Genomic DNA, 21,645 nt, shown 5'->3' on the forward strand with positions numbered 1-21,645 from the left:
AAGACCTCTCCCCATCGGCGTGTGGAGCAAGGAGAGAGGTCCCCGGGTGTTTAGTGTGAGGATACGTGAACGTGTTCGTTCTCGAATTGTGTGCGTAACTTATTTCAAATCGTACGTAGCCAACCGTGTTAATTGGAGGTGTGTGAGGAGAAGGGAGCATGACAAACTAAACGCAAAAAAAATCAGTTCAAAATAAATTATAAAATAAATCAAAGTTATCCATCTCGAGCAGAGCTCCAGTGCCTGCCCAATACCGGAGGAACGTTCCAGACGGCCACAGAAGCGCATCTGAAAGCGCGCGAATTTGTCATCTTAAGACCATTTTCTTTAATTTTCGATTTAAAGCTGGGAATCATATTCTTGGTTCTTTCGGTAAAGTCACGTAGAAGGGAAATAAAAAAAAATATTTATTTTTTTATTATTTCCCTTCTACGTGACTTTACCGAAAGAACCAAGAATAAATTGTATTTAGTTGGTGACCGTTAAAAGCCATGCTGAGTAACGCGTGGCTTCGGCCACGCCGTTACGCGAACTTCATCGCTCGAAGCATCGCATCGTCAACATCATCATCTTCATCGTCTGGACCTGGCAATGTCGGCTTCCCTCTTTCTCCTCCTCCACGCTCCACCTGGGAGAGAGGCATGGGCGGCGTGAGGAAGCAGCTGTCCGCCCTGAAGGAGCACCTACGTGAGAAGGTCGTGGGCCCAGACGGAGTCCCGCTGGGCACCTACATGGCCCAGCAAAGCCACGTGCCCTGGGCATGCAGAGGTCCCCACTGCCTCGAGGTACGGTGCGAAAGAAGTTACAACGCGCATGCATAACATACAAAAACGTAGGTTTTCGTGGCCAATGGGGCCGTCCATAAATGACGTCACGCGATTTTGGACGATTTTGACCCCCCCCTCAAATATGACGTCACAAAGCTCTGCCCCCCCCCCCCAAATAAAAATGCTTGAAATCGCTTTAAACTATTGTCATTGTAGTGCGTATTTAATGTGGCGCTGCACTCTGATGTTGTAGAAGAAAACATTTATTTAAAAGTCTGTTTAATTAAGTAGAATGTGTTGTCTATATTTAAAGTTGCGCATTTTAATGTGACGTCACATTTCTCAACCCCCCCCCCCCTCGTCACATATCGTCACAAATGTCTGACCCCCCCTCCCTAGGTGCGTGACGTCATTTATGGACGGCCTCCAACACAATGATCAATATTGTTTTTTTTTGGGGGGGGGGGGGGTGAGGCCACGTACTACTAGACCAGGAGTCGGCAAACCAAACTAACGACCAGAGCCATTTGTTTTTCGAATTCGGTTACAAAACTCAATACTTCAAGAGCGGCAATGCAATGTGAATACTGTACGTTGTAGGATCTTTAATTCATAACGTAACGAAGCAGCAGTCCTTAAAGAGCCGCAGTTTGCCGACCCCTGTTCTAGATGTAGACCAAAAACACATTCCTGCGGAGGGAGCTGGTAGGAACGTTGGGTTGCTCGGTCAATGGCCAGGGTCAACGGCGGCGTGGTGTATTCCGCAAATATGGCCGACTGTGAGGGCGGGCACAAGCCGGCGTGAGTAGGTTAAACGTTGAGTTTTATAAGGGCACCACGGGGTGACCAGCCCTACCACTCCCACCCCCACCCCTCCCACCCCCCACCCAGCCCCTCCCCACCCTCTCCTCCCCACCCAGCCCCACCCACCCCACCCAGCCCCTCCCTGCACGACGGACACAATAATCCCCTGTAGGCTTGTGTAACCAGGAGGTTCCTACCAGTATAATTGATCATGAACCCCACCACCGCCACAATCGGGCATGAGTAACAACGCTTACAAAGATATGATTCTACGTGTACAATCGATGTAAAGTGCTTGACGACATTGTCGAGTGGTGGGAGGGTTAATGACAAAGACGTTGGCATTAACTAGGTGGCCTAAGCAACAACAACAAAACACATGAATAACCGTGGTTTACGTTTTGGTTTGGAGTAGTTAACTGACAACCGGTAACCGTTTTCAGAATCGGTTACCGCTTCAAGTGGAAGTTGATGTCATGAATGCGCTCGTCAAAGAAAATTGCCAACCGTTTCAATTATTCGCCTTTTGGCGTTCTCTGATCTGACACTGGTGAGACGAGGCCCGAAAGAAAGCTGTCTCTGGTGTAGACCAATCAGTTCCAAAGACAATCCCATATATAACCAGAGCATGTTTTTGTTTGCATGTTTACCACAAGTACGCGTGGTTAATGCAGACATGGTTCATTGAAAAAGGTTTCTGTTTGGTGTCTGAACCTCTTACTAATACCTCCTGTTTTATTACCTATTTTTTCATACTTTGATACTGGCAAAAAAGGTCCCCATGTTATTGTTTTTAAATTGCCTCGCAGGGACTTTGGGTCGAACCTGCGACCTCTCGTTTGGAAGTTTTGGCGTCTCGTTTGACAGCTTTGATGGATCTTCTTGGTTCTTTCGGTAAAGTCACGTAGAAGGGAAATAATAAAATAATAAAAATAAAACAATAAAATAATACAATTCTCACGACGTTTTGGCCACAACGCAAGCAGCCGTCCTCAGGTGAAGAACAGGTCTGTCGGAAAGACAGCGTCTGAATGAACACCGCCAAGCTTGGCAGCGTATATTAAAGCTGTGGCCGAAACGTCGTGAGAATTGTATTATTTTATTATGTTTTATTTTTATTATTTTATTATCTCCCTTCTACGTAACTTTACCGAAAGAACCAAGAAGATGAATCCCTGCAGTCACGAAAGCTTTAAATCGAAAAAAAGCTTTGATGGAATTACAGTGAAAATTTATGGTTTTTTTACTTACGATACGTTTATCGTGGATTTTATAGCGTACAACATATGCATCGTAGTATTGCCTACCAGCGGAACTTGTACCCATTTCTAACAGGACCCTCGATTTAAACAATGTGCAGTTCACCCGCAGTGGTTTAAGCCAGCTTGACCCCGCTGATGAGACACACCAAATGTTGAACAAGTAAACCCGTAAAAACAAAGTTTTTCACTATAAATCCTTTATATGCGTGGCATCGGGGCGGCTAAAGTCCTCTCGTCCTCTGGCTTGAGATGGCTGCCACCTATGGGTCAGATGATTGTCTGACAGCATTAAACAATTGGTAATTAAATATGTAAATTTTTTTCCCTAAACAGTGTCAAATTTTGGAAATTTTTCACGAAAATGCATTGTCACGCACAACGAGTCTGTGTGCAAAATGTCAGCTCGATTGGATCACGGGAAGTGGGTTAAAAAACGACCGAAAGATTTCCACGGTCCTAAGCAAGCAAGCGAACTTAATATAAAGGATTAAAAAATGTACAGAGTTTGCTCGCATTGAAACCAACACTGCTGAAAATACACACTTCCCAAGTGCCGTGTGGCCAATGCGTCGTATTAAAAACACTTTATATTTTTTTTAACGCGGAAAAACAAATACGGGAAGGGGGGTGGGCGGCGGCGTTGTGTCTTCAAATGTTTTGTCGCCTGCAGGATTGGCTCGTCTCGTCAGATGCTGAGATGGGCGGACGCAGCCGCTCATTTTTATCGCTGAGCAAAAACAACAAGACTCTGCTCTTTCACGGCGAACTCAATAACTACATCCCTCGAGACGGCAAGACCAAGTACAGCGGGTACTGCACGCTGAGGTCCAAGCCCCGGTTGGTGAGGGTCGAGAGATTGGTTGCGAGAGGGTTATGTACCAGTTGAAAGGGTAAAAACCGATTACTATATTTTGCCACTGGTAAAGGAGATGTCTCATAGTGTAAATGCTTACCCCGAGCTCTCAATACTCTGATAGTGCACTGTTTTTGAGTTGTACACCTTTTGGCGTCATCTGGTCCAACACCAATGGAGACTGGGCTCTAAGAAAAGCTGTCTCGGGTGTGGACCAATCAACTTCAAGGACAGTGCATATCATTATCAGAGTCGTTTCTTTTTGTTTGCATTTTGACTGCTTGTGTTGTGGTTATTGCAAACATGATGCCTTGTATAAAGGTGTCAGTTTTTGTACCAGTTGAAAGGGTAAAAACCTATTACTATATTTTGCCACTGGTAAAGGAGATGTCTCATAGGTTATGGAGGGGTTTGACATGTAGGCAAAGGTTAATCCATGTAGCCTCACGATCGGCATTGTCAGCCGCGGTCTGTCCAAAAGGCTCGAAGGCCAGGGTGATGTGAGAATGGTTTCTTCTGTGTCGTGTGTACGTGTGTATGTTGAACTTCTTTCACACCGTACGTAACCAACAGTGCTAATCAGAGGTGCGAGGAGGGAAGGACCATGGTGATCTTTTTTAAAAATATTTCAGTGCGTGATTATCGCCAGCCATTATTATTTTTTCAAATTTACAAATGCCCGTGCGGCCATCGACATGCAACAGCGTTGAAGAGGCAAGACCTAGGAGCTGATGGTGGGATCCTGTCAGGTCGGATCTTGGAGGTTGCTTGTCTACTGCGCAGCAGCTGCGGGAACTGGCGGAGGGTAGGAAAGCTTTGGCGAGGTCTGGGGGCGTTGGCAACTTTGGTCATGATGACATCTTGATCAGAGTTAAACACATTCCTGCGGAGGGAGCTGGTAGGAACGTTGGGTTACTCGGTCAATGGCCAGGGTCAACGGCGGTGTGGTGTATTTCGCAAATATGGCCGACTGTGAGGGCGGGCACAAGCCGGCGTGAGTAGGTTAAACGTTGAGTTTTATAAGGGCACCACGGGGTGACCAGCCCCTCCCCACCCAGCCCCACCCCTCCCACCCCGACCCAGCTCCACCCTCCCCACCCAGCCTCTCCCCACCCTCCCCACCCAGCCCCTCCCCACCCTCCCCTCCCCACCCAGCCCCTCCCTCCCCACCCAGCTCCTCCCTGCACGACGGACGGACGGACACAATAATCCCCTGTGGGCTGGTGTAACCAGGAGGTTCCTACCAGTATAAGTTTCTCGAATAGAGTAAGGTTATAAGAGCTTGAGAAAAGAGAGACGGTGGAAATGATTTCCAAAATCGAGCAATATGAGGGAAGAAGACGCAAGAGAAGTGTTTTTGGAAGTTTTTGGAAGCGTGGTGTGAAATGGTTGATGCTAAAGCAGGGGTTAGCAAACTGCGGCTCTGGAGACGCATGCGTTTCGTTAAGGACTGATTTGAGACGACGTTATTTATTGAGGACCACCGTCTCGTATAAATATCGCGTCTTTTTTTACGGAATTCGAAAAAAACGGCTCGTTAATTTGGTTGCCAACCCTTTTGTTCCAGAGCATGGGATCGTGGGAATTTATGCTGCTGTATAATTTACAGCCAGCAGTGTAAATGGGTTCACCGCGGTTGATGTGCAGGTCGCCTCTAACACACGCACACCTCCCTTGCCATCAGGGTTTCATGAACAAGAAGAAGGCCTTCGACTGGGGAGACATGAACGTGCTGTTCCTGCGAGTGAGAGGAGACGGGAGACCCTACATGATCAACATCAGCGTCGACAACTACTACACCCACATGCAGAACGACCTCTACCACTACTTCCTCTTCACCCGCGGAGGCCCTACCTGGCAGGACGTCAAGGTGAAATCCCGTCTTCTGCCTCTTGTCATATATGCAGTATATTCTTCGTTCTTTCGGTAAAGTCACGTAGAAGGGAAATAATAAAATAATAAAAATAAACCAATCAAATTCTCACGACGTTTCGATTGAAACACAAGCAATCGTCATCAGGTGTGAAAACCACACCTGATGTGTGAAAACCACACCTGATGATGATTGCTTGTGTTGCAATCGAAACGTCGTGAGAATTTAATATTTGTATTATTTTATTATTTCCCTTCTACGTGACTTTACCGAAAGAACCAAGAATATGAATCCCTGCAGTCACGAAAGCTTTAAATCAAAATATATACAGTATGTTATTAAATACTAATTTCTTTAGAACTGCTTTTTGTGCTTAGTTTGTTGACCTTTCCCCCACGCACCTCCGATTAGCACGGTTGTCTACGTATGGTGCGAAAGAAGTTCAACATACATACATTTAAGAATTGCGGTGGGGGGGGGTTGCGGGTGGAGGGGCGGAGGTACACTTGGGTGTTCTCACGTGCAAAGGAGGATGCTGGTTGTGGTGAATGTAACTTTCAGTCGAAGATTGGTCCGTCCACGACTCGTGAGAATGTAAAGCTTTCAAATTGTAACACGCCGGATGGTATTCACTCTTTTCACTCGCTCGCGAAGAGAGAAAACCACTCGGGCACGTGAAACCGCAGACGAGCGGGAAGGCAGCCAGGCGATGAGTCGGCACCAACAATTGCCTTAGCTCTGCAGTCCTCTATATATATATGAAGGTGTTATCAGTCAAATTTCGATTTAAAGTCTTTCCGACAGCCCTGTTCTTCACCTGAGGACGGCTGCTTGCGTTGTGGCCGAAACGTCGTGAGAATTGTATTTTATTATGTTTTATTTTTATAATTTTATTATTTCCCTTCTACGTGACTTTACCGAAAGAACCAAGAAGATGTTATCATTCATAATCAACGATTTTTGGGTTTAGATCGCGTTATAACGCGATCTAAACCCAAAAATCGTTGATTATGAACAATATTGGTCGCGAAAGCCTACGTGTTAAGATGTTATCAGTCAATTAATGAGTGTTTAGTGTGGGAGACAATTGAAGCACCGAGAGAAAACCCATACGTGCAAGTTGGCAACACTATCTTGAATAGATACAATCCACTTTTTGCTGTAACTCCTCCCTGGCAAGCCATGGTATGGCTCCTCATCATGAACATCAGATGGAGGCATTTCCCAAGGCACCGCCATGTCTTCGCTGTCTTGCGATGGCAACAACTTTTGAATCTCTTTTTCAGATTCCATTTTCCAAGTTTTTCCTGGCATCTCGTGGCAGGATTAATGACGTACAACATCCCATTCAGACAGACCGGGTAAGGCTGCACTTTCCATCGTCTGTGCACCACTTAATGCTCCAACTGATCTTGCTTCAGTTACCATGTTTGCCCAGACCACCTGTTTTTTCCACAATGATGTGTAATAATAACAATAATTATGATAATATCTAAACATTCACCTGGGATTTAATAGATGTAATTTCCATACTCAAATAAGTAGTCATTGTGTTCAGCCAAGGGCTGCCAAAAGTTCTCTGTAGGTGGCCCTGGGCTTCCAAATTCCACATTCTCATGGCAGGGGCCAGTTTTGTCCATAGAGCTACTCTTGAAACTTGATGTACGTAAATGTTACAACCTTGGTCATTCACCTCCTTATCGCTCTTCTATCGCTACTACCATGGTTACTGTTCCCATGAGCTTCACTCCTTCACCTGGACTCGGGTCTACCAGACTCACCGTTTCATCTCATCAACACTGTTCAGCCACCACAGTGTAGGGGTCACAACAACTCACTCAAGTACTCACTCACCAGCTTGCAGGTCACGACACTTCTCTCCGCTTCCCTTGCTCCACTCATTATCATCTCTCTCTCTTCCCACGCTCAAACTAAAATACCAAAAACAGTTAAACTAACACTATCACAGAAAGTACCCCCCCTCTCTGGTTTTCAGACCTGATAGGCTCACAGTGATGACATCACCTTTACTTAAGACTGAAACAGGAAGACTTCTTCACAATTCTGGCTAATCGACTGATGAAATTGGTTGCATTTATCAGCTAAATGTCGTGCGCCAATTGTCAATGTTGTGGGTTTACACTTCCAACACACCGGGTGTGCTGAAGTTCACGTGACAAACCTTACTCATTGGCTTTGCCGAGTGGTGGCGGGTTTAACGACGCATTCATATTTACGTGATCTAACCCAACAAAAACCCTTTATCGTGGGCAAGAAGCCCGTTAACTCTCATCAATCGCAACTCCGACCTCGTGCCGTTTGTTGTTTGGCTGCACGCCGTAGGTCGGGACGCTGGGCTTCACTTTGGGCGAGCAGGCGGATGGGCCTTTCCAGCTCGAAATCGACTTCATCGGCGTCTACAAAGACCCCGCGCACAGCGAGGAGTTTGCGTACGAGACGTACAAGCGGAACCCCAATGCCAAGCGGTGACCCAGTTGTCGCGAGCGGCCACCGCCAGGGGCGGACGGGAGATGCGGCGAGCGCCACGGCTGCACGAGCGTGCGTGCGAGCACATGAATGAGTTATTTAAATAACGAATTGTTATATATTATAGTTATACAGTAAAACCTTGGACTGCGAGCATAATTCGTTCCGGAAACGTGTTTGTAATCCAAAGCACTCATATATCAGTTGTGATCACGTGACGCTCGGCAGACAAAGCGTACACACGTACTACTCGTATTGCAAGATCTCGCTCGTTTATCAAATTAATATTTATTTTTAAAAATGTGCTCGTCTTGAAAAACTCTCGCAGACCAAGTTACTCGCAATCCAAGGTTTTACTGTATAGTTTAGCAGGAAGCTGCCGTGGTGTAACGGTTCAGCACAATGGACTCGCAGGCCGGAGGTCAGAGGTCGCAAACGGGTTTTGATTCCTTACCCGTACCCGGCCGGGTACGGGTAGCCCTTTGTGACCCTGGTGTGGCCGGGTACGGGTAGCCGGGTATCGGGTAGGGTACGGGTATCGGGTACCCGGTTGCGACCTCTGCCGGAGGTCGCCGGTTGCATCTCATCTCTCGGCATGGCAGTCAAACCCATGGGGCAAGTTTATTAAAATCCCTCTGTCCACCGAGCAGTCGAAATGGGTTTACCACAGTTGATGGGCAGAGCGAGTGTGGTGGGATAAAGTGTGGCTACTCCCTCTGCTTCCAACACATGCGGTTAGAGTGTGAGACCAGCGGATGCCATTCTGGCAGTAGTGGCATGGCAAAGCAATTGCAGAGACCCGTGTGTTGAACTTCTTTTGCACCATACATAGCCAATTGTGCTAATCGGAAGCTATGTTCAGGTCTCACTCGCTTCGTGCGGGTTTCGGTTTGTGCAGTTTTGAGTATATGCGGTTAGCCTATTTGTACCCACAAATTCGCGATGTGGTTTGAATTCACTCCACATGTGGTCGGACGTGGGACAACATTGTACTTTGTGTGTGTGCTGTATGCACTACTCAGCAGGTAGCTGTCCCTATCGCTTAACGCGTGGGAAGCCTGTATACTAAATTCATAGTTGAACAAAACGTGTAAAAACAAAGCGAGCAAGATGTATTGTTCCTAACAATAACAAGAAGCCACATTTGAGATCCGAGTGTTAATAAATAACTTTTATTGCAAAACAGCCACCCGTGTGATAAGAGGTTGCATGAAAGAATTTCACGTGGAACATCATTCACCTCTAGCGGCCGTGGAGTTGTGTTTAAGGAGAGGGCTTCACCAGCCCCACAGGTCTCTTCACTCCTCGCTCAACGCAGCTTTCCCCGCAGTCCGAAAAGAGCAAAATCACCACTGCCACATTTTTTTGCTCAATGCTGTATTGTTACAAGGACGTAACGCTTAAATTCGCAAATGCATGGCTCTAAAGCAGCTTTGCTCACAACATGCTTCCACGCAGCCCACTGCTGGTCTACAAGAGAGGAGAATCAACACTGGCCTTGGCTGTTGTTTGATAAATGTAGCATTGTTACAATACACCTTAATATTCTTGGTTCTTTCGGTAAAGTCACGTAGAAGGGAAATAATGAAATAAGTATATATACAAATATTTATATTATATTTTTTTATATTTATATTATTTCCCTTCTACGTGACTTTACCGAAAGAACCAAGAATATGAATCCCTGCAGTCACGAAAGCTTTAAATCAAAATACACCTTAACTCCAATTCACCCACGCCACGGCTCTTAACCCTTTTCCATTCTGAGACAACTAGGTTACAGGGTGGGTACGGTTCACCGGTCAATACGGAACGCGCAGGCGGTTAGCGTAAATTTTATTTATTAAGTCATAGCGCCGTTGTTTTTAGAAGACATTGCACTCACCGCAGAGAACTGCAGCGACACGACCGCACTCTACGATAGCGGGCGCCAAACTGCCACGCGCTCCCGCAAGGCTTTGTGGGAGCCTCGGTACCGATAAAGTTATTTTAGTTTTTGTACGTATTTATTTTGAACATCTTTCGCACCGTATGGAGCCAAATGTGTTAATCGTACGTCATCGGAATGGAATCGAAAGAAAAACTGATGACGTACACGTACGAACGGGAAATGATTAAGCAGCTTGCTGAAAACACATTCACCTTGCCCTGTTGTGGTGGGCCAGACTGCAAGAGCACGACCAGTGTTTTCCGTATTCTTAGGTTTTTTTCCCGGTAAAGTCACGTAGGTTAAAATTAAAATTAATAAAAGTAAAATAAAAATCACGACGTTTCGGTGGCAACACAAGCTTCCGTCTTCAGGTGGAACCGTCACAGCACGATTGCTGTATCAAGTAAGAGAAATTCTAAGAGACCCGTCCTTGTATATATACTGGTTGAGGGTGGGAGGAGCCAAGGTAGGCACCTGGATCGGAGTTTTGTATTATTATTATTGTGAGGTTGGTGCGGCTGAGGCTGCTGTTAGGAATGAGCCTTTGTTGTGTAGACTGGTTGAACTGGGAGGTATCAGAGTTGTTAAGGTTCGGCTGCTGTAAAGGTGCGGCTGCTGTAAATGGGACTGAGCCTTTGTTATGTAGATGCTATTTTGCTGGGTTAGTAAAACTTAAAGCAGGAAACCAGTGTGTGAAAAAAGTTGCGTTTTCCTGTTTTGTCGAAATTCCATTTTAACAATACGCCTTGGGGCTTTGTAATGTAAAGAGTAAATAATGACAGCCTGAAACTCACCTTGGCAGCAAGCAATACCCATTTAGGATCAACAACAACAAAAAAAGAGTTCAAAGACGACAAAAGCAACCGGCTGTTGTCATTGTTTGGGAAGTGCGAAAAGATTTAAGCTTTGTTTGTGAAGTCAATCCTAAAAACGCAACGTTTGTAGGCATTGTCAGTGTTCCAAGTGACATTACTAGGTTATACAATTGCCGTGTCGCAATACGCTGGGGGTAAAGATTCAACAGGACTGTGTATATAGAAATTTCATTGCGCCGGGCTGCGATTGAAACTCCAGATTCGAAAAAATCATCCCCAGTGCATTTAACAGTGCAGGAGTCGAAGGCAAGCATAAGTGTCCCCATCCTATGGCCCAACCTACGGCGCAACGGCCTTACTGTGGCTCAATTGGCGAGGCACGGTCTCCGAAGACAACTCACGGTCTCACGAAGACAACTCCTTACACTTGAGAAACCTGTTTAATCATGGGTGGCTGAAACCTAAATTCAGTCAGGATCTCAGCAGTGCCAGCCCATTTGGCCACTTCTTCCCCAAGCCGTCTGGTCATCTCGCCAAAATGTTTACTTGGAGACGTGGAACGGAACTGGTTCAGTATGCTGGTGCCCCCATGACCTCCCGTGCGTTAAGAGTAGATTGCATGTGTAATGTACTACTGGGCATTAATGCTACTTAATCGACGCCTCCCTGTTGCGTGACACACAGATGCGAGCTTTGAGCGCCACTGTGTACCACGTGCAGAGGAGTCATTTGTTCTTGAATCAAGGGTGCCAGAGATTGAGCATTTCTCACCCAACGCGGCATTCCCCACCATCGAACGTCAAGTTTGCGTGGAGATTAACAGCGTTAACTGCTGTGAACCTGGCAACCAGAGCTCCATTCCTGGCCACGGCTAACAACATCAGTGGCGAGTAATATTTCGAAACCCCGGATTAGCACGGTTGGCTACGTATGGTGCGAGAGAAGTTCAATATTTTAACTAGTCCCGGGCCCTCCCCATTCTTTGCCAACCTGCACTAAACAGCCTGGAGAAGTATGGCCAAACAACACCCAGTGGCTCACGTGCTGTGGAGAGACCATCGCCCAAAAGTGGATGACAAAGCTGTAAATGATTCCTATCGCGTAAGTTTTTCGCTGGTTGTCCGCGTTTTCCGCGCGACGTCCGACGTCTCGCTTCGTGCGCTCGATTCTGTTCCCGAAGAAGCTGCCGGGGGTACGCGGAGCGAAACGTCTGGCATCGTGCCAAACGGCACGACCAGAAATATCTCACATGTCACTCAAGTCGCGCGATTGCAGACAACAACCAAGGATAATCGGAACCGTTCAATGTGCACTCTTTCAATCTTTTAATATATTAAACAGACGTTCCCGCCCTAGTACATCGTCCAAATGCTCTACGCCCACGTTTGGATCGTGCGTGCTTCACATTGTACGGTCTACGCGTTGGCTCGTCTGTTACAGTCGCTTTGGGTTCCGGTGCCGTGCATTGGGACAGAGTCAGAATGTTGCCCAGCCGCTCAATGGAGACCCTCCTATGGGGGGTCGCACCGTTGCTGCTTTGTAAGCTTCATGGGTCATATTGCATTTTTTCTAAACCGTTTTTGTTTTACTTATGGCTCTACCAGATCACACCCTACACGACCACAGTGCTGTCTTGTACAAAACCCACCTCTCGTTATACCGTTAGAACAAATCCACACACCTTGCATTCAACGAATTGTCACGAGTCATGGGGCTGCAATTAAATTTAATAAAATCAACCCCCTAATGGTAGTGCCCTCTAGTGGCTGCAGGGGGCGACATGAACCCATCACACGCAACAAACACGGATTTAAATAATCGATAACGTACACACGCGATTAAAGGCATGTATTTGCAAGCTTAATTGAGGAATCAATCTTTCCATTCCTACATAGCACGACACATACAATGGCTCTGAGCGGAGGTTGCACTGGATACAAACGAGTAGCTCGGCAGCGCGTCTTGGGGTAGAGAATCCCATGTTCATGACTACATTTTTAATGAGAAAATCCTGAATCGTTTTCGGCCACCAATTGTGAATTTCAAACTAAACAAATGTACTCTCAAGCTCTCTTTTTTTTCCACGTGCGCAACCAAGCCGCGCCGGGGCTATGCCAAGCCGGCCTGGTTGATTTTCTCACGACAAAACATGAACGGCTGGACAATCGCGACGAACAAATTAACCCCGCAACCGCCCGTCGCTCTGCTTGGCAGATGTCCTGTGACCCCAACGCATCACGGTTTCATTCCGGCTCGGCACTTGGAAAACGGTAGAAAGCCACCTGTGCCATGAGGGCCCCCCCCCCCCCCCGTACTGCCGCTGCTGGAATGTGCCAGTGGAAAAGGGAGTTTGAGGGCTCCCAGATGCCAATGCTGGGATATTTTTCATCTTGAGCAATTTTTTCTCTTCTCCAAATCATGGTTATGTGGGGCAATTGCTTTCCCCCCTCCCCACCGCCAATAACAGCGGACATTGATTAATTCATTTAAGAACGCTTACGTAGGCCGACAAGACAGGGTTGGTCACAGATTATTGGTTCCACTATATTATCAACCTTGTTAGAATAGACCAGGGATTCTCAGTCTTCAGTCTCCGTGACCCACTGTGGTGCAAGGGCTTTCATTTCGACGATCGTCTCTGGCGAGTGCGACGCGTAGAGGCTAAATGTGTGGTATTTAGATGGAGGGATACTGCTGGGGGAACGGTGGTTGTAAATTACCGGAGCTAAGATAAACCATTGCCCCGAATGTCAGCAACTCAAGATTCAAAAAGGCTTGCAAACGGAGTTTCATTTTCGTAGAGGACCGTTGTCGCAGTTTCTGGTCTCACATCGGATCAACCTCGTTCTGAAAAAACAAAACAAAAAACGAACATTAAGTCCAACGTTAGAATTCGGCGAGCGGTAATGAGTTGGTAAGCCTTTTGAGTTTCCACTGAACCCGAGAGGTTTTAATATTTTTCATTTTGGCTCCAAAGTCTGGGGGAACAGTGTGCGAATCCTTCCTTAAAATTGTAATAAATTATTTCATTTGGCTTTCTTTGTTGTCAATTCGTATTCTAATTGTCAATTCAACATCGTGTCACAGGCAACCACAACCCGGGATTCCAACCCGGAATCTCCGTGCCACTGCCTCAAGTTTTCCCTGAGCCACCCAACTGCGGGGAATCCTCAGGATTTGGATCACGTGATGACGATGTACCGCGCGGGGAGTTGCTGTACAACCTTGGAGGGGTAGTCGCTGTCCTGGCTGATGTCATCAGAGCTGCTGCCTGCCCTGATGGCCTTGACTCTCTCCACTGTGTTTGACAGAGCCCTCAGGGCTCGCTCCTGCACAGGCACACACACACACACGAAAATATGTACATATAGTAACAAAGCCAGATCCCCCGTATAGCCTTCACGGACTGTTGGGGCAAGTGCTGTTAGCGCGTAGCACCTACGAAGGACGGAACGGCGCACGAGGGGTGGGGGTGGCCAGCACCTTTTCTCCCGAGTGGCGATGTGTTTATACATCGCACCAGGTACTCAATTGGGGCCGAGTCGACCTCGGAGAAAGCTCAGGACCGGTTCAGATAATCATCACATAGTACAAGCACACACACACACGGACTCGAGCACAAACACATGCAACAAATGTGTAGACAGATCTCCCGTATGAGCCTTCGACTGTTTGGCCAGGCACCGCAAGTGATCACCTACGAAGGCCGGCATGGCATACGAGGGGGTGGGTATGCCAACACCACACAGAACCGCCTTTGTCTCCCCATTTCCCAGTGCCAATTGTTTACAAAGTACTCTTATAAGTCCATAATCAACGTTTTTGGGTCAGATCGCGTTATTTATAAATGTGTCGTAACCCTCCACCACCCAACACGGCCAATCGGCAAAAAAGTGTCACGTTGACAAAAGACAAATATCTTCTTGGTTCTTTCGGTAAAGTCACGTAGAAGGGAAATAATAAAATAATAAAAATAAAACAAAATAATTCTCACGACGTTTCGGCCACAACGCAAGCAGCCGTCCTCAGGTGAAGAACAGGTCTGTCGGAAAGACAGCGTCTGAATTATTTTATTATTTCCCTTCTACGTGACTTTACCGAAAGAACCAAGAAGATGAATCCCTGCAGTCACGAAAGCTTTAAATCGAAAAGACATAGTTCACTGCTTTAGCCCACCGGTGTGTTGAAGCGTGAAACCACAACATTTACAATTTTTGAGTACGACGTTTCGCTGGTAATTGCATCCAGCATCATCGGGCAATTCGCCAGAATGGTGAGGCTCTGCTCTGTCTCCCGGTCTAAAATAGAGCAGCAGCAGAAGCAGGGTGACGTCTTATAAGGCTGAATTGGATTCCTGGAGGCCCCGTGCAGGTTTAGATCTCACTCACCAATGGTGTTAGCCAAGGACAGGAATCAAACTTGGGTTGATGGGTTTGCAGCAGTGTACATCACTCCCAGGCCAACACACACACAGATACAAAGACAAAGACCCCCCTGTATAGCCTTAACAGACTGTAGGGGTAAGTGCTGTTAGCGAGCACCTATGAAGGCCAGAACGGTACACGAGGGGGCGGGTGGCCAGCACTACGTCCGACCGCCTTTGTCTCCCCAGTGGCGATGTTTACACACCGCACCGGGTACTCATTTGAGGCTGAGTCGACCTAGGGGAGGCCCAGGACCAGTTTAGATAATCGTCACTGGAGTTGGCCGTGAGCAGGAATCGAACCCGGGTCGCCGGGTTCATAGCGCAGCGCGCTAACCGCTACACTGCCGCTCCCCACACACAGGTACACACAGGCAGGTGTGTACACACACACACACAGACACAGGCTAGATCAAATACTCAGACAAGCACTCGCATTAAAGGCACAAGGACAAAGATCCTCCCGATGCAGCTGACATACTTGTTGGGGCTCTTTAGCTGTTTGCGAGCGCCTATATGAGCTGGAATGGCGTGCACACACGTATGTGCACACACATGTATGTGCACACACATGTGCGCATACAAAAGCGAAGGAGAGATGCACATGGACTTGACTAAATACGGTACGGCGTTAATTGATTTTCACCACACGCACACACACACTAGTGGTGGTGGCAGACATACGTGAAGTGGCCTTCAATGACCCTTGCACTACACATGGCCTCATGCGTAACGAGGCAATGTCTCCAAAGACCGTGTCAATAAAACCCGGACAAAAATGCCCGATGCATGGGCTTGTTGGCTTGGCTCTCTCCAGATGTGTTTTTTTTTATGGAAGCATCTGTGAAAACAGCAAACATTCTGCAGCGGTTTCTCCATACGCGAGTGTCATCGGCAGGGTAAGGCCAGTTTAGAACGTACTTCGATCAGCTGTGCGGCTAGGTTGCTTTTCTCTTTCTGCAAGGCTTCCATACTGCCCTGCACTTCCAAACGCTCTTCCTGCAGCTGCAACGAAGAGCAGAGCAAATGTCAGAAATCCAGTCGCGTTAGGAAACTTTAAAACACTTTCAGAACCTAAATATACTAATAGGGTTTTTCCCCTTTTTTTCTGGCAACAAAACTGACACCTTTTGCAAGGAATCATGCTTACATTAACCACAATACGTACCCGTACCCTACCCATACCCGGCCGGGTATCGGGTAGGGTACGGGTACCCGCTTGCGACCCTGGTGCGGCCGGGTACGGGTACGGGTAAGGAATCAAAACCCGTTTGCGACCTCTGCTGCTGGATCAAGGGCCGCCCCCCCCCGCCTTCCCCGTAGGGCTCACTCCATCCCACTCTGCACCTCTGCGGCCACCCCAAAAGATTCAGGGGGCAGCTCTCCTTACCGTGTGAACCTCCCTCTGTGCCTCGCAGAGGCGCTCTCTCCATCGCTTCTCCTCCGCCTCCACGCTGTTCTGCAGCCTCCAGAGAATCCCCTCCTGCAAGGGAAGAGTCGCCCCAGGGTTAGGCCCAGCGGTTCCAAAGATTTGGTTCGCAAGGCCATGGGGAGGGGGGGGGGAGGTGGCCTGCGAAAATGTTGAAGATGCTACGATTTAATTTTTCACAATTTTCCCACATTTTTCCCATCTCATTACAGAGCAGATTAACCCCTTTTCCGTTTCCAAGACGTCTCCAAGTTGGCAGGGTGGGTTGGGGGTCCCCCGTTCACCGCCGAATCCTCGGAACGCGCAATCGGTTCAGCGTTAATTTTATTTAGAGACATAGCGTCGTTTTTAAAGACACCTTACTCACCGCAGAGAACCGGAGCAACACTACCACACTCCATGATAGCTGGCACAAAACTGGCACACGCCTTCCCGTAAGGCGATCGAATGATGTCTCCCACACAACACCAAGTTGTTTTTAACCACACTCTTGTCAAAAAATCAAAAGCCCAACAGCCGTGCCTTTACAAATTTCACTTAATAAATTTTTACAGAAGTTACCTCTTACCGTCTTAAAAAAATAAATGTAGGTTGGCTTACTCGCATTTATTATAATCGCAGTAAATTCTTTAACAGGCGATGCAACAAGAATACTGGTCGGCGAGAACTTAGTGCCGGCTACAATGTCACGAACTAAACTTCACATTTAAACCGATGCCTCGCCAAGAATGAAAGCGGAACTTTCTTTTGCCGCGCGGGCCAACAAAACCGCCGCCGAGTTCGTTATCGTTGGACTCAAAAACAACACTGGCAAGCGAGTGCTGCTGCCATCAAGAGATTAAACCGTGCCGGAACGGGCTCCCTGACGGGGGTGAAAGAGCCCGAGGAAAAAACGGGCGTTTTGGCCAGCCGCCCTCACCGTGTCGGCCAAGACGGTCTTGTATCTGTCGCACTCGAGCTGCGCTGAGCTGTGTGACTCCTCCAACTCCCGCAGCCTCGAATTGAGGCTCTGCAGCTCCTGCTCAGGATGCAAACCAACAACAACAACAACAACAAACACGAACGTCAATAACACTACTGTTAAATTAGTTGTTTACGTGGTGGTTTTAGTTACTGCAGCTACATACTATTAACACTCCTTCCCTTTATTAATGCTACCCCTATCCCCTCCCTTTGATGCTGCTAATCCTGCATAATGCACGGGCATAAGTAGTACTAATCACATACCTGCATTTCCCATATCCCCTCCCTTTGATGCTGCTAATCCTGCATAATGCACGGGCATAAGTAGTACTAATCACATACCTGCATTTCCCATATCCCCTCCCTTTGATGCTGCTAATCCTGCATAATGCACGGGCATAAGTAGTACTAATCACATACCTGCATTTCCCATAAATATGCTAAATTCCTCTTGATATGCAAATTCATTTGTCAAGGCGCTCTTCCCCCCTTCTGACAGACCTGTTCTCCACCTGAGGACGGCTGCTTGCGTTGTGGCCGAAACGTCGTGAGAATTATTTTATTATGTTTTATTTTTATTATTTTATTATTTCCATTCTATGTGACTTTACCGAAAGAACCAAGAAGATGAACACTACTGTTGCCGAGGTCTTCCATCTTTCGTACGGCTGTCGATGTAGATGCAGAGAAAACGACGACAATTTCACATTCAGGTTGGCCAAGGCCAGATAACCGCGTCTCAGCAGGAGCAGCGGAGTAGTGTATCACCGCTGTGATGTCTCCTCCTTATTTGTGGATGGATTGGGGCAATGCCTCCGTTATGGATGATCACAGCCGCATAACCGTGGTCATCCAGAACAGACCGGGCGGCACAGAGCATCAGGGAGCTGACGTCAGCGCCGTCGAGGGGACTTGGGTTCGAATTCAGGTTTCAGCCGCCGCTGATTAAAGTGGGTTCAAGCGTAGCGAGTTGGTCGTCTCAGCCCAGTCGCTGTTGACTGCACAACAACATGTGACATTCAATTTTGAGCTGCACTCCATCTCTGAGGCGCAAATGTATTGGTGTGACCGTCACGCGACGAACACTACCCTCTGTAGAGTGGCGGGGGAGTCACGAGGAGGCATCTTAGCAGTAGCGCAGCGATATCCACTTCTGTGGAGAATTCTCTAGCATGGGTGCCAGTGGCGAGATGTTAACTACCTCGCCTGGTATACAGGAGGCCGTGGCATTAATTCTAGATTTGAAGCTTTCGTGACTGCAAGGATTCATACTCTTTGGTTTTTTCGGTAAAGTCACGTAGGTAAAACAATTAATAAAATAAAATAAATGAAAACAACTAAATTTAAATCACGACGTTTTGGAGGCAACACAAGCCTCCCTCATCAGGTGTAAAAAGGCACACCTGATGAGGGAGGCTTGTGTTGCCTCCGAAACGTCGTGATTTAATTTAGTTGTTTTCATTTATTTTATTTTATTAATTGTTTTACCTACGTGACTTTACCGAAAAAACCAAAGAGTAGGAGGTCGTGGGTTCGATCCCGACCCCTGTATATTTGGAGTTTGCATGTTCTCCCTATGGTCGCGTGTGTTTTTCTCCAAGTCCTCAGGTTTTTTCCTCCACATTTAGAATCAACATCACGCGTTCAGAGTATTTGGCTGCTACGAATTTCCATACGATGAGCTGCTTCGTTGAGATATCATTTGTGGCCGGGTCGCTTCTGAAAAAAAAGCTATGTAGCTTACCTCGTAAAATAAAAAAATGTTTAAAGTTTATCGTTTCAACATCAAGGGGGTTCCACGGCTCTGCGAGAGTTCTGAACGTACTTCACAAGACGACGCCGATTGCTCAATTTGCGATAAATTGCGGGAAAGTGTGTCCTTCGTCCACGGAGCGTTAGAGACGAAAATATTTTATTGTCCCTGACGTTCAAGGTCACTGGGATCGTATTCAGGTAAAGTTCGGCGGACAGACAAGCAGAGCTCCTCACGCCTCGATGTACACACGCTTACCCAACCCATTCGCATTATCACCGACAACACAATCCCAATGCAATGTGGATTTATACACAGCGTCTGTGACCGCATCTCAAAACGCCATACAGAAACCCCGATATTTACTTTACAGAGAGACAGAGGCAAGTCAGTCATAGGCAGAGGGGAAAGCGGAAGATCTTGAGCTTAGAAGTTGCATTTTACCGCTCATTCATACAACGTCAAGATCAGAGGGGTAAAAATTGCTCAAAAGACCCAGAAATCTCTTACCTGGATCAGCTGTCGCAGGCAATGCAACAAAGGCTCGGCTAGTGCCTGAAAGTCTCAGCTAGTGGCTAACAGTCTCAGCTAGTGGCTCAAAGTTTCAGCTAGTGGCTAAAAGTCTCAGCTAGTGGCTCAAATTCTCGGCTAGTAGCTAAAAGTCTCAGCTAGTGCCTGAAAGTTTCGGCTAGTGGCTAAAAGTCTCAGCTAGTGGCTCAAAGTTTCAGCAAGTGGCTAAAAGTCTCAGCGAGTGGCTCAAAGTTTCAGCTAGTGGCTAAAAGTCTCGGCTAGTAGCTAAAAGTTTCGGCTAGTGCCTGAAAGTTTCGGCTAGTGGCTCAAAATTTCAGCAAGTGGCTAAAAGTTTCAACTCGTGGCTAAAAGTCTCAGCGAGTTGCTCAAAGTCTCAGCTAGTGGCTAAAAGTCTCGGCTAGTGGCTCAAAGACTCGGCTCATGGCTCACAGTGTTGAGTAGCGGGTCAAAGTCTCAGCAAATGGTTCAAACATTCAGCTAGCGGGGTCAAAGTATTGCGGTGGGAGAGCTCTGGGGCTGCGACTCACGTCGGCGTTGCAGCTGTGCCGAGACCCAAGGTCGCTCCACCTCCTCTCCACCAGCTCCAGGATCTCTCTGTGGCTCTGTGGAGTACGGCAGAAAGAATTTGTACATGGGCACCGCTGTCGCCACTCCAGTGAAGCCACCCGGGCTTCGCCGAGCTCGCAAGTGAGCAGCTGCGAGGTCGTGAAGTGAGCGTCGAGATCCCGAATTGAGCCACGGGGCGAAGCGGTCTTGGCACCGATCCATAGATTAACCCATTTTTAACCCAACGTGACGGTACGGTCGCGTCCAATAACTGCGGTCGGCAGCACACCAGCAACAACACAGCGGCAGCGATTGTCACAGGCAGCAAAGGACGCCGTCTGGATAGGACCCCCACCCCCCCCACCCCAGCAAATTTTGTGGTGTCTGGCCCCGTCTTACATCGTGCACCCAATCGCACATTAGCACACCCACTCGCAAAGCCCCGTTGTGCCATTGAAAGCCACGTGGCGGATTAAGAGACGCAACACTCCACCACCAACCCCCCCCCCCCTTGCACACCCCCCCCCCGCCCCCCCACCAACCTCCGCAAGTTTTGCTTTAAAAAACACCAGGAAAATGAGACGCGTTTCATAACAATCGGGAGAATACGGTAATCGCCACGTGCATCGAAAACGCGTTTCTGTGAAGAGCAGAGGCAGCAGCCACTAGATGGGGTAGGAGTGGAGGCCCCGTGAAGTAGAACAGACACCTCCTGGGCTTGGCGAGACGTTAACTGCCTCGCCTGGTACGCAGGAGTTTGTGGGTTCGATCCCAATCTTTGTTGTATATTCTTAGGTTTTTTCGGTAAAGTCACATAGGTAAAAAATTCAAATTAATAAAAGTAAAATAAAATAAAAATCACGACGTTTCGGAGGCAACACAAGCTTCCGTCTTCAGGTGGAACAGTCATCTCACTTGATTCAGCAATCTTGCTGTGACTGTTCCACCTGAAGACGGAAGCTTGTGTTGCCTCCGAAACGTCGTGATTTTTATATTTTATTTTTATTTTACTTTTATTAATTTTAATTTTTTACCTACGTGACTTTACCGAAAAAACCTAAGAATATGAATCCTTGCACTCACGAAAGCTTCAAATCTAGAATTAATACCCTCTGTTGTATATTTGGTGTTTGCGGCGTCTCTTTCACTCTCCCCGTGGTCGTGTGGATTTTTCTCCGGGTCCTCCGGTTTTCCCCCCCTCCACATTTA

At 47.5% G+C, this 21,645-nt stretch overlaps 2 protein-coding genes across 3 annotated transcripts in view; one reads left to right on the forward strand and one right to left on the reverse strand.

Moving 5' to 3' along the window:
• Positions 1–463: 463 nt before the first annotated feature.
• On the forward strand, positions 464–9,590 carry NDUFAF1 (NADH:ubiquinone oxidoreductase complex assembly factor 1). The gene is made up of 5 exons (XM_078878773.1): positions 464–785; positions 3,504–3,674; positions 5,371–5,556; positions 6,846–6,920; positions 7,903–9,590. Exons 1-5 carry the CDS (start codon positions 492–494, stop codon positions 8,047–8,049), a joined length of 873 nt encoding a protein of 290 aa, XP_078734899.1. The 5' UTR covers positions 464–491; the 3' UTR covers positions 8,050–9,590.
• A 2,507-nt stretch (positions 9,591–12,097) lies between these two features.
• Positions 12,098–21,645, reverse strand: part of LOC144949115 (uncharacterized) — a 64,847-nt gene continuing 55,299 nt past the window's right edge. For both annotated transcript variants that reach the window (XM_078878967.1, XM_078878968.1), the window contains 6 exons: positions 20,418–20,492; positions 17,563–17,661; positions 16,605–16,697; positions 16,136–16,219; positions 14,016–14,120; positions 12,098–13,638 (listed from right to left, as the gene is read on the reverse strand). In XM_078878967.1, coding sequence (XP_078735093.1) covers positions 13,618–13,638; positions 14,016–14,120; positions 16,136–16,219; positions 16,605–16,697; positions 17,563–17,661; positions 20,418–20,492 — 477 coding nt within the window. In that variant the 3' untranslated portion in view covers positions 12,098–13,617. The remainder of the gene's footprint in view (positions 13,639–14,015; positions 14,121–16,135; positions 16,220–16,604; positions 16,698–17,562; positions 17,662–20,417; positions 20,493–21,645) is intronic.

This window comes from Lampetra fluviatilis, chromosome 52, assembly GCF_964198595.1.
Source record: "Lampetra fluviatilis chromosome 52, kcLamFluv1.1, whole genome shotgun sequence".
In the NCBI taxonomy this organism is placed as follows: Eukaryota; Metazoa; Chordata; class Hyperoartia; order Petromyzontiformes; family Petromyzontidae; genus Lampetra; species Lampetra fluviatilis.

Excerpts from the sequence above, each read along its gene's own strand:
- NDUFAF1 (XM_078878773.1), top strand. The coding sequence starts at position 492 with ATGCTGAGTAACGCGTGGCTTCGGCCACGCCGTTACGCGAACTTCATC. Across the intron at positions 3,675-5,370 it reads TGAGGTCCAAGCCCCGGTTG|GGTTTCATGAACAAGAAGAA; the intron begins GTGAGGGTCGAG and ends CCTTGCCATCAG. Across the intron at positions 5,557-6,845 it reads CTACCTGGCAGGACGTCAAG|ATTCCATTTTCCAAGTTTTT; the intron begins GTGAAATCCCGT and ends TCTCTTTTTCAG.